General features: G+C 41.4%; 1 protein-coding gene across 3 annotated transcripts in view; it reads right to left on the bottom strand.

Moving 5' to 3' along the window:
• Positions 1-2,590: 2,590 nt before the first annotated feature.
• Positions 2,591-12,103, bottom strand: part of LOC138171325 (solute carrier family 5 member 4-like) — a 50,014-nt gene continuing 40,501 nt past the window's right edge. For 2 of the 3 annotated variants that reach the window (XM_069100773.1, XM_069100775.1), the window contains exons 10-15: positions 11,959-12,066; positions 10,159-10,309; positions 5,301-5,469; positions 4,637-4,852; positions 3,524-3,626; positions 2,591-2,808 (exon numbers count right to left, since the gene is read on the bottom strand). In XM_069100773.1, the coding sequence (XP_068956874.1) occupies positions 2,591-2,808; positions 3,524-3,626; positions 4,637-4,852; positions 5,301-5,469; positions 10,159-10,309; positions 11,959-12,066 (965 nt within the window). Of the gene's footprint in view, positions 2,809-3,502; positions 3,627-4,636; positions 4,853-5,300; positions 5,470-10,158; positions 10,310-11,958; positions 12,067-12,103 lie in introns of all 3 variants that reach the window. The other variant, XM_069100772.1, reaches the window with a different exon arrangement.

Here is a 12,103-nt window from a genome sequence, read left to right as displayed (position 1 = left end):
GTTTTCTCTTCTTGATCTGTTCTCCAAATCAGTTGTTTTTCTTAGATATTTCACTTTCTCTTTTATTTTTTCATTCTTCATATTTTGTTTATTTCTTGATCTCTTATAACTTCAGTGACTTGACCTTGCCCAGTTCTAATTTTCAAGGTGTCATTTTCTTCCTTAAGATTCTGGATCTCCTTTTCTAATTGGTTGACTTTCCTTTCCTAATCTTCTTGTTTTTCTTAGATTGTTCTTTTTTTGTTTTTCCTCCGTCTCTCCCACTTGATTTTTAAAGTCTTAAGTTCTTCTATGAATTCTTTTTGGGCAGGTGACCATTTGATGTTACTCTGTGGGGTAGAAGAGGGTGTATTTGTTTCTGGATCTCCTCTGAAGATTTACCCCATCTTCTCTATTCCCATAATGACTTTCTATGGTTGAATTCTTTATCTTTGCCTGTGCATATTTTGTGGTAATAGTTTAATTTTTGTAATCACTTCTAGCCCTGGGGTGTGGGGGATGATGCCCCTTGCCCCAGATATTAGTTCTCCCCTCTAACCTGGAACCAAAGCCAAATCTCCAGCCTCCTGTAAGTGCCCACAGCCAGAGGTATCCTGTGCCACTGCTTCTTCCCTCCCTGGGCTTGTGCTCTTTCCTTCTCTCCCAGGCTGCTCTTCACAGCCCAGCTGGGTCTGGCATTTTTTGTCACCAGAGGTTCCCTCAATCTTCCCAGGCTGAGTTGCCCAACTCCCCTCACTATCTGAGGGTAAAAGTTCTTGTGTGAGGCAGCCTCTCAAACCAACTAACCTTAGGGCTTGCAGCTTATTGTTAACATGTACCCTGACCTGGAGGTGTTGACCCTTCACAGAGACCAAACCTCATCCTGGAGTTTTTCTTCTGATCTTCTCCAATTGTCCCAGGAATACGTCTGTTGTGACCTTATTCTTATTTGTTTTCACCTTCACTTTGTTCACCCTAAGATGCTATTTCATCTCATTTGTGGGGGAAAATCTTAAGAGTTTGCACTTTTCTGACCTACTCCACCATCTTCCCTTCCCAGTCTCCTTGAACTCTATTCCCCTCAGTGAATTCCATGATCAAGACATACTGGCCCACTTGCAGCTCCTTGCACAATGCTCCATTTCCTCTCTGACTTTGCACTGGCTCTTCCCCATGCCTGGATTGCTCTCCCTCCCTACCTCAAACTCTAAGAATTCCTGGCTTCCTTTAAGACTTAGCTGAAGATAGTCTCCTACAGGAGGGCTTCCCTGATTCCCCCTCACTCTCTCAGCCCCCAGTTGCCGATGCTGCTCTTTCTAAGGTCACCTGACACGTATTCTGTATTGACTTTGTATGTTGTATGACACTGCTGATGTCCCAAAGCACAGCAGAGCACACTGTGGGGGTGAGGAGGTTGCCACTTATGATTCATGATTAAATATGTACAAGATGTCATCAGAAGTATGGATAATTGGACAAGAAGGTGGGCAGGTCATGTATATAGGGCAAAACATGATGCCCAAGGGCACCTGTGGGGTGGTGAAGGGCCCAGGGTAAGGAAGGTCTCTAGTGCCTTGTATCGATAGGCCTTCCATGGAGTATTTCTAGAAGGATACGGACAAGAACTGCATGACACACATAAACAACAAATAAATATTTGTTGGGGTGGCTAGGTGGTGCAGTGAATAGAACACTGACCCTGGAGTCAGAAATGCCTGAGTTCAAATCTGGCCTCAGACACTTAACACAAAATAACTAGCTATGTGACCTTGAGCAAGTCACTTTAACCAATTGCCCTCCATAAAGCAAATAAATAAATGAATGAATGAATAGATAAATAAACAATTGAATGAATGAATAGATAGATATATAGATATTTGTTGCTTGATTGATAAGGAGACTTGAATGGTCTGTGATCAGCCTCAATGGCAAGAGTATGCATCTGAAGAAGGTCCATCCAAATATCGAAGAGTATCATAGAATTTAATAGATGTCAGATTTATCTGAGATAACAATTTTCACAGTATAATGGGTCCTATATTCACAGCATAGGGTGGAGGCTCCTGCACCTTAATAAGAAGGCTGATTTTTTTCATAAAACCTCATAATTGGATGATTCTTATTGGTGCTGAGACATTATTCTTCCTGGGTCTCAGAAAACAAAACTAGGTTCGAAGAGTGGGAGTGGCCAAGAGGCAGATTTAGGCTTAATGTGAGGCAAAAATCTTCCTCCTGTCAGAGTTGTCTGAAAGGCTGCTTTGGTCAGTAATGTGCTTCCCATCACTGGATTTCCTGAAGTAGAAGCTGGACAGACTAGTCAGGGAGGGTGTAGAGGGGATTCTTGATCAGGTATGAGCTGACCAGATGAGAGCCTTTCTAGACCTCAGATTCTGGGAAGTTGTTTTAGACATATTCTGTCTCTGTGTCTCTGTCTCTGTGTGTGTCTGTTTCCCTCATTTTACCTCTCTCCCTTTCTTTTTTACTTGCAGCTTCACCAGCTTTCAATTATACCTGTTTGCTGCCCTTCCAGAGCCCAGGGAGGGGCTAACAGGGAAGAGGAAGGTCAGTATTCCAGCCTTGGTTGACCCTGCTCTGAAGCCCCAGGCAGAATTCAGGCAAAATAAACATGGTAGAAGATGCCCACTGCCATGACCAGTATGGCGTTGACATTCACCACATTCCTCCACAAGGGTTTTTCGGATGTGTCTGTCAGCTTCTTCTCCAGAGCAGCCTTCTCTTCCTCGGTCAGCTTGGGGCCTTTCTTTGTCTGCAGCCCACAGAAGGCATCCCAGGCCCTCTTGAAGCACCCTTGTGATTCCTCTGGGCCATCTGGGAGGAAAGGGAAGAGAGGGCAAGAAGTGAGGAAATGTGCTCATAATGGGCATTTCTACAGAGAATTTCAGGTTGAAAAAGGGCTTTACCAGGATGTTATTTGGGTCTCACAAAAGCTCTGGGAAGAGGGGCAATATGTGTATCATTATGCCCACTTTGCAGATGATGAATCTGAGACACAGTAAGTTAAAGTGACTTCTCCATGGTCACACAGCTAACTGGTATCAGAGTCAGGATTCAAACTCAGCCCTCCCTGACTCCAAGAACATCATGCTAGTCAGTGCACCCTGCTGCAGTGAATTTTAAAACTGACTGGGAGGGAGCTGCTTTTCTGGCAAGTGATCAAAACCCAAGGAAAACAATATCTATTCCCTGATATGACTAAAGGTAGCAACTCAAGAAAATAAGCCTAAAGAGAAAGGGTCCTCCAGAGTAACCTCAGAACTCAAGAATCTTGGGATCCTGGTCAAAGTTTGTACCACCAGAGGTTTCCACCTTAGTACCAGAAGGAAAAAGGAGTTTCCATTTTCGAGGTGGCCTTGAACATATGTACAAGGGTGCCCTGAGTCCTTCTAAGGACACACTTGTCTCAGTAGATGGGAAGTTGTCTCAGCCGGTTAGTCAAAAAGATAATTCCTTGCTGGAAGGCAGGGCTTCTGAGAACGCAGGGGAGCTGGGCACACAGAGAGACAAGGGGGCAATCCAATATCACCTTCTTCCTCCTGGTCTCCAGCTTCCTCTTGTCCATACAGCTCAGGATTCAGGTCAATACGCTCTTCCCGGCTATTGCGGAGAGCCCAGCAAAGGCGGTACAGCTGTCCAGAGAGCACAGGCAGGAGTTAGCCATGTGACCCCGGCAATGAGCACCTCTCCCCACCAAAGATGTTAGGATGAACCTCAGATCAAGTGGTGCCTGCCTCCGGGAAGCCTGCCTTGATTCTTTCCTGGCTCTATGTTCTCAGAATCCTCCAAGACCTCATATTCTGTGTTCTAAAGGTTCTCCCAGGTTTGACACTCCCTCTTGTTAGGTTTTCTCTCTGCTCTGACATTCTACCTGCCAAGATCCCTCCAAATTTTGACACATTTTGTTCTATGAAGTTTTTCGTAACTTCGAGACTCATCTTACCTTTTTATGACTTTTTCTCGTTTCTGGTTTTGCCCTCTGAGGCCAAATTAAGCAAGTTTCACCCATTTTCCATGGGGAAGTCCTTAAATTCTTGAGGACATCTACCACATTTCTCCCCTACCTCACTTCTAGATGGTCTCTTTTCCTTGCTCCAGATTCTCAGTCCTTTCAACCTACTCACATTTGAGATGTGAATTTCAAGCCCTCTGGCACCCTGTTCACCTGCCCCTGGATGGTCTATACGTTCTCCACATCCTTCTAAAATTGTATCTCCCATCACTGAACACAGCACTCCAGGTGGAATCTCAGATACTTTGCTTCTCTCAGTGCAGGCTGGGAAATTTCCACTTTTCTTGGCAGCGGATCAAGTTGCTGCCCCATTGAAGGCTTTCAGTTCATTAAAAAACCACTCAAAAAGAATTTTTTCAGAGCAACTTCTGTTAGGTCATGCCTCCCTCATCTTGTGCTTCTAAAGTCAATCCCTCAGAACCCAAGTGTGAACCTTCACCCTTTTCTCTACTACATTTCATCTTGTTATAATTCAGTTCTGACGTGTGATGTTTTGAAATGACCCCTCCCTCTGAGAATCTAGAGTCTAGGATTATATGATTTAGTCTTCCATATCCAGGATTTGTAGTTGAGGCACAAGACAGGAAAAGGGCATGATTTCATGATGAGTAAAGGCAAACTCGTACTTACATGGATGTCAGGAATAGGTTTTGTTATCAGAGAAATACCAAGTACAACCAAGACTGTCAATGAGAAGAGGACAATGGCAAAATAGGAGAAATGCCATCCGCAGATGATGTCAGGACACTGACTGGGCTCCATGCAACTGCCTGTCCCATAGGCAAACTCAGCAATCATACGAGTTAGACCAACCACAAGTCCAAAAATCAATCCCCAGAAAGCTCCCTGCCAATGAAAGTCAAGGAGAGTGGTTTCAGGGCTTTTTCAGCACAAAGGAACACAAAGCACACAAAATTCATCCCTTCTGATGGAAGAATTATTCAAAACCAGAATGACAAGAGCAGCAAAAAAACCCCACAAAACTTTCATATGTGATCATCAGAACTGGAAAGGAAACTGAGTGCAGCCTTGTTTATTGGTCAAATGAGAAAGCAAAGTCCCAGATAACTGAAACACAATTTTCTCCCAGGAAGTTTGGCTCCTGATTTAGGGCTCTTTCTACCATATGTTTATAATGGACAATAACTAATATATTTATTTATTATCTTATTGTTGGAAAAAATTGTAATTTAAGCACATCCATGAATGTGGGAGGAAGTGACATGTTGGGTTTCCCAGGCAATCAGTTAAAGTCCTTATCACCTCTACATGAACTCTCCCCATTATGACTCACCTGCTCATTAACTCTCTTGCAAAAGATGGCAAGCAGGAACACAGCTGCAATGGGAGACCCAAGGTAGCTTGATATTGACTCCACATACTGGACAAGTTCACCATTTTGGCCTGACTGGACTAATGGGACCCAAGCAATGCTGATGACAATCATGAAGATGATGAACAACCTATAAGCATATTTCTATCAGTAGACCACAGAGGTATAATTAGGATGGACAAGTTGGAGATTTCCCATGGTAGCAGGAAACTTATTCCTTGGGAAGATTCTTTTCCCTCCCCATGAGACCACAAGCCTTGTATTCCAAAGTGCTCCAATAATCCCTGACACCATAGGGATCGGAAAGTGGGAAGGAGGCTTTGGGAGAGTGTAAGGGAGCATAATTACTGGTGGTGGAGATGAAGGAAAGAAAGGGAGGGGATTAAGATGAGTTTTTCCTTCTCCATACAGTCAGGCTATCGTTCCTGGAGCCCTCTTGACTTCTTCCCAAATACCTGTGAGGGTTCATGGTGGATTCTCTGGATAATGGTCAATAAAGACACTTTCATTCTTTTGTCAATTAGGTCCTGAACCTCAGAACCATCCTTAATTTCTCCCTCTTCTTTCTTTCCCCACATTTAATCCATCAAAAGTCCTATAAATTCTCTTCCCCTACAGCTCTTACACCTGGTCCATCATAGGCTGAGATGGCGTAGCACTGACCATAGACCTCATAAGTTATCTGAGCTAAACCTTCATTTGTGGGGAAGGAAAATGAGGCCAAGAGATTTGGCCAAGATCACACAGCAAGTGGTTTCAAACTTAGGTCCTCTGATTCCAAAGCTTGTATTCCTCTCACTGCAGCACACTGCCTCCCTGGCATCTTTTCTCCCCATACACCTTAACAAGCAGCTAGCATTTTGGCTTAGTGGCAGGAACTCTGGACTCTAGACCTAAGTTTGATTCCTTTTTGTGATACTTCCTGACTGGGTAACCCCAGTCAACTGGCTTGCCTTCTCTGCATCTTGATTTCTGCATCCATAAAGCAGAGATAGCAATGTTTACACTACTTTACTCTTGGGTTGGTTGTGAGAAAAGAAAATTGTAAACCTCAAGAAGGGGAGCTACTCCCAGCAAGCTCATTGAAAGTAAAGAGGAATTCCCTGGACAGGAAGGGAGAGTACACTTGCTGTTGTATCCTGGAACATATTCCTCAACCTTTTTTCCTTTTTGTTGTTGCATGCCCAGGTTATTGATCTCTCCATCTTCTTCTCTTTTGGCAACCAGGGATTCATAAAGTGCTGGGCCTGGGGCCAGTAAGACCTAAGTTCAAATCCAGCCTCAGACACTTACCTACCTGACCTAGACAAGTCACTTACCTGTTTGCCTCAGTTTGCTAGTCTGGAAAATGTGGAGATGGAAGTAGCAAACCGCTACAGTATTTTTGACAAGAAAACCCAAAATGAGGTCATGAGAAGTCAGACATAACTGAAAACAACTGAACCAGCAGGAAGTAGTATTACTAGGTCTCAGGGTATGCATAGTTTAATAGTCCTTGAGCTACCATAGCTCCAAGCTTTTCTCCAGAATGCTTGAATTCCACAAACAATGCATTTATGCACCTATTTTTTCCACATTCTCTCCAGAATTTATCATTTTCCTTTTCTGTCATGTTAGCCAAACTGATAGGTTTAAGGTGATATTTTAGAGTTCTTTTAATTTGCCTTTCTCTAATCAATAGTGACTTGGGCTTTTGTATGACTATTAGTAGATTTGATTTCATCTTCTGAAAAATGCCTGTTCATCCCTTTTGACCATTTATCAATTGTGGAATGCCTCTTATTTTCATAATTTAGCTCATGTATAAAGCATAAATTTGTGGATTTTATATATTTGAGAAATGAGGCCTTTATCAGATCAACTTGCTGTAAATCCCCCACCCCAATTTCCCTACTTTCCCTCGGACTTGGTTTTGTTTGTGCAAACCCTTTTTAATGTCATGTAATCAAAATTATGCATTTTCCTTCTCATTATGTCCTCCATCTTTTGTTTGGTCTTAATCTCTTCCCTTAGCCATACATTTGAATTATAAAATATTCCACACTCCCCAAATTTACTTATGATATCACCCTTTATGTCTAAATCACATATCCATTTTAAGCTTATCTTGGTATTCAGTATGAGTTGCTGGTTTCTGCCAAAATACTTCCCAGTTTTCTCAATGATTTTTATCAAATAGTGAGTTCTTACCCCAAAAGCCTTGATCAAACACTAAATTCCTATGTTCATTCACTACTATGTATTGTGTATCTAATCTATTCCATTGATGATTAATGCTTTCTAATATAGTTTGAAATCTAGTACTTCCAGGCTACCTTCCTTCACATTTTTCATTGATTCCCTTGATATTCTTAACTTTTTATTCTTCCGGGTGAGTTTTGTTATAATTTTTTCTAGCTCTACAAAAGGACTCTTTGGTAGTTTGATCAGTAGGGAACTGAATAAATAAATTAATTTAGGTAGGATTGTCATTTTTATTATATGGACTCAGCCTATCCACGATCAATTAATATTTCTCCAATTGTTTAGATTTGTCTTTGTTTGTGTAAAAACTGTTTTGTAATTGTGTTCATATAGTCCCTGGGTTTTTCTTGGCAGGTAGACTCCCAAGCATTTTATATGGTCTGTAGTTATTTTATATGGAATTTCTCTTTCTTTATATTCCTGCTGTGTTTTATTGGCGATATATAAAAATGCTGGTGATTATGTGGGTTTATTATATATCCAGCAACTTGGCTAAAGTTGATAATGATTTCAACTAGTTTTTTAAATTGATTCTCAAGGGTTTTCTAAGAATACCATCATATCATATACAATGAGTGATAGTTTTGTTTCCTCAATGCCTATTTTTATTCCTTCAATTTATTTTTCTTGTCTTATTGCTATAGGTAGAATTTCTAATATAATATTAAATAATAGTGGTGATAATGGACATCTTTACTTCACTCCTGTTTCTATTGAGAAGACTTTTAGTTTATCCCCAAGGGAAGGGATTTTTGAAAATGTACTTTACTAGCTCCTAAGGGAGAAATTTAAAAAATATTTTTTTTAAATCAAAATATATAAAATCCAGAAATAAATAGGTTTGGAGTCAGGAGAACTGAGTTCAAATCCAAGTATTACAATTTGTTTACTGTGTAACCTTGGGCAAGTTATCCCACCACTTTTGGCATGCGTTTCCCCATCTGTAAGATGAGGAGGTTGGAGTTGAAAATCTCAAATTTTCTCTACCACAGCTCTGGCATGTTATGGTCTGTGATCCAAATCTTCCCTATATCTGTTAATGTGCCACCATCCATGGAGTCATCAAAGTTTGCAATCTCAGTGTCATTATTGATTATTTTCTCCCCATTGATTCCTAGATGTAATCAGTTACCAAGTCTTGCTGCTTCTGTTTCTACACTATCACTAACATTCATTTCCCCTTTAATACAACCACAACCCTGGTTTTACCCTCATTCCCTCTCACCTAGACTATGGCAACAGCTTCCTATTTGGTCTCCCTGCCTCAAAGCCTTTCCTCACTGAACTATCCTGCAAACACCAGTCAAACTGATATTCCTAAAGTATAGATCTGACCATTACACTCCCTCCTATTAAAAAGTAGTCTTAAATAGCTCTCCTGAGATTTTTAAATCCCTATACAATCTGTCCTCCACCTACCTTTCAATTTTATATCATACAATTTCCCCTAGCACACCCTCTAATCAGACTGGCTGGCTAGCTGCTCTACATACATTACATTTTATCTCCAGTCTCTTTGCCTTTGTATTAGTAGCATCCCATGTCAGCAATAAACTCACTGTTCACCTCCACTTTGTAGAAACTCTAGCTTCCTTGAAAGTCCAGCTTAGACTCCACTTATTCCATGAAGGGTTATTTTATTTCCATCCCATGCCCCCAGGCATTAGGATACTCTTGCCCCTGAAATTGCTTTTTTTATACTTTTTATTTGCTTATCTGCGTACATAGTGTATCCCTCCAGCAAAATGGAAGATCCTTGAGGGCAAGGAATGTTTTTTTTTTCATTTCTGTTTTCTATCTGCTAGAACCTTGAAGAGTAGCTTACACATATCAGATGTTTCCTATGTATGCATTGAATTTTAACTTGACTTTATAGGACCATTTGAACTTATAGTTTATAGGACTAAGAATTCTTATGCTAAGCTTTTTTACAATTTAGCTATCCATCACAGACATGGCTTCCTAGGTCTTGTTAGCCTACTTTTTCCACCCAGAGGCCATCCATCCTACTTACTTCTGTATCACTTATAAGATGGGAAGGTTTGGGGCAGCTAGCTGGTGCAGTGAATAGAGCACTGGCCCTGGAGTCAGGAGGACCTGAGTTCAAATCAAACCTCAGACACTTGATACTTACTAGTTGTGTGACCTTGGGCAAGTCACTTAACCCCAATTGCCCTGACTTCCCCCTCCAACAAAAATTCTTTTTAAAGATGCATAGGTTTTAGGGAAGAGAGTTCCAACACACCCTAGCTAAGATGCTTACAGGGATATGTCAACTAGGTGAAGCAGTAGACAGTGTGCCATACTTAGATTCAGGAAGATCTTGATTCTAATCCTTATTCACTGACTAGCCATGTAACCCTTGGTAAACCACGTATCCTCTCAAAGCCTCAATCTCCTCATCTGTCAAGTGAGAATATTAATAGCATCCACTGTGCAGAGTCATTATGAAGATCACATGAGATGATACATGTAGGTCCATTGACAACCCTCAAACTGCTGCTGTCATAAAACATTTATTACGTGTTATAATACTATATTATAAAATGTTAGGTATTATTGTTAGCTCTTTTACCTTCCCACTATCAGGAGCTCTCTCTCCGATGCTCGCTTTCGAATTTTGGTATAGATGTCAATGGTGAACAGTGTGCTGGAACTATTGAAGATAGAGGTGAGGGAGCTCATGAGTGACGCTAACACGGCTGACAACATCAGTCCCCGAAGTCCTTGAACAACAACCAAAAAAGAGAAAATTATCTTCTGTGCTTAGGAGCCAATGTCCATGGCTTTATGCTATCCTTCTACAGTTCCTGAACCTTTGAGAATAATCCAAGCACAGAAAGTCAGATCTGGTAGGGTCTTAGAACAGAGAGTGACAGAGCTAAGACAAACCTTAGAAAGAGACTGGCAGGCCTAGAAGGGAAGTGAGAATATAGAATTTCAATACTAGAAGGGACCTAGCATATAGAAGGTCAGAGCTGGCAAAACAAGGGCTGATCCATACTCAATTTGCACTTAATACCTTGAGTACTTATATGGGAACTAGGTACCCTCTTATCCACATTTGAGTAAACTGTGACATGAGCCATATTTGAAATTTATTTTGGAGATTTCCTGGAATAATTTTAGTTGGGGTCAATGACCCAAAAATGACTCATCAGAGATTGGATTTGAGCCCAGGTTCTCTTACTCCAGAGTTGGAGCACCTTCTAGAGCAGCAGAGATCTGAGTTTGAATTGGTCCTTCTGCCTTACTAGCTATGTGACACTAAGAAAGTTCCCTCATGTCTCTGACCTTTGGCTTCCTCCTCTGTGAGATGGGGTTAATCATGATGAAATATACTTATGCTACCTGCTTCACAAGGATAGTTAGGAAGAAAGTGCTTTATAGACTACAAAATCCTGGAGAACCAGAGGACATGATTATCACAGAGTGTCACTCTCTGAGCTTTACTTCTTATCTCTTCAATGAGGGTTTGGACTGAGTCATCTCTAAGGTTCTTTCTTGACTCCAGATGTCTACACAATCTAATCTCCATTAGCTTTGTTATTAGCCAGGCAATCATGGCTAGCTCTTAAGGGTCCTTCTTGCCATAAAGTCAGGGGAATGATCTAGCTGACCTCCAGTCCTCTAGTTTTTATGATTAGATGGTTTTATGGGGTGCTGATCTTTCTCTACTTTTTTCACATAAGTAAAGTATATCAGGCATTCTTGATTAGCCCAATTGATCAATAGATCATAGTTGAGACCTGGAAGAACTTTGGAAGTCATCTGGTTCCACTCCTTCCTTTTACAGAGAAGGAAACTGAGACAGACAGAGGTTGAGTGACTTGCCAAGTCAGTGTCTGCAGGTTTTTAATCAAATTCTTGGGTTCAATCCCCCTTGAAAGAAAGATTAAGCAATTTACCCTCAAAGAGATAAGGCGAAATGAGTCTAGAAGAGGCCAAGAATCATAAGGGGCAGGAGAGAGAACATGATAGTTGTGTTCATATATTAGAAGGCCTATTTCAAAAGAACAGGATTAGTCTTATTTAGCTTGTCCCCAGAGGGCAGAATCAGGAGCCATGAGTGGAAGTTAACAAGAAGGCTGAATTAGACTCAATGTAAGGAAAAACATTCTAACAATTGGTGTTATTCTAAAACGGAATGCTTTGTTCAAAGGCAAGGCTGCCATTGAATATCTTCAAGGAGAGACTGGGTGAACCTTGTTGGATATAATGTAGAGGGGATCCAAATTGGAATAGATGACCCCTGAGGTCCTTCCCAACCCTGGGACTCAGTGAGAAAGGGCTCCAATACTTGCCAGAGACCACTCAAATCACTGTTCATGACACCTTATGGTGGGTGACATGAAGACACCACAGGGATACTAACCATCAGGCATGAGCTCTATCACTAGCTTCGGGTAGGCCATGTTGGCACAGCCCACGCTGATGCCACAGTGTTTCTCACATTCTGAAGGCACAACACAGCCAATTTCATCTGTGGAGAGAGCCGGAGAGAATTCTGATCAGCCAGG

This window comes from Petaurus breviceps, unplaced genomic scaffold (assembly GCF_028583685.1).
Source record: "Petaurus breviceps papuanus isolate PSGF00001 unplaced genomic scaffold, PetGlider_PUasm1.0 428, whole genome shotgun sequence".
In the NCBI taxonomy this organism is placed as follows: domain Eukaryota; kingdom Metazoa; phylum Chordata; class Mammalia; order Diprotodontia; family Petauridae; genus Petaurus; species Petaurus breviceps.
Note: the sequence above shows the minus strand (reverse complement) of the source record. Positions and strands in the feature narration are given on the sequence as shown.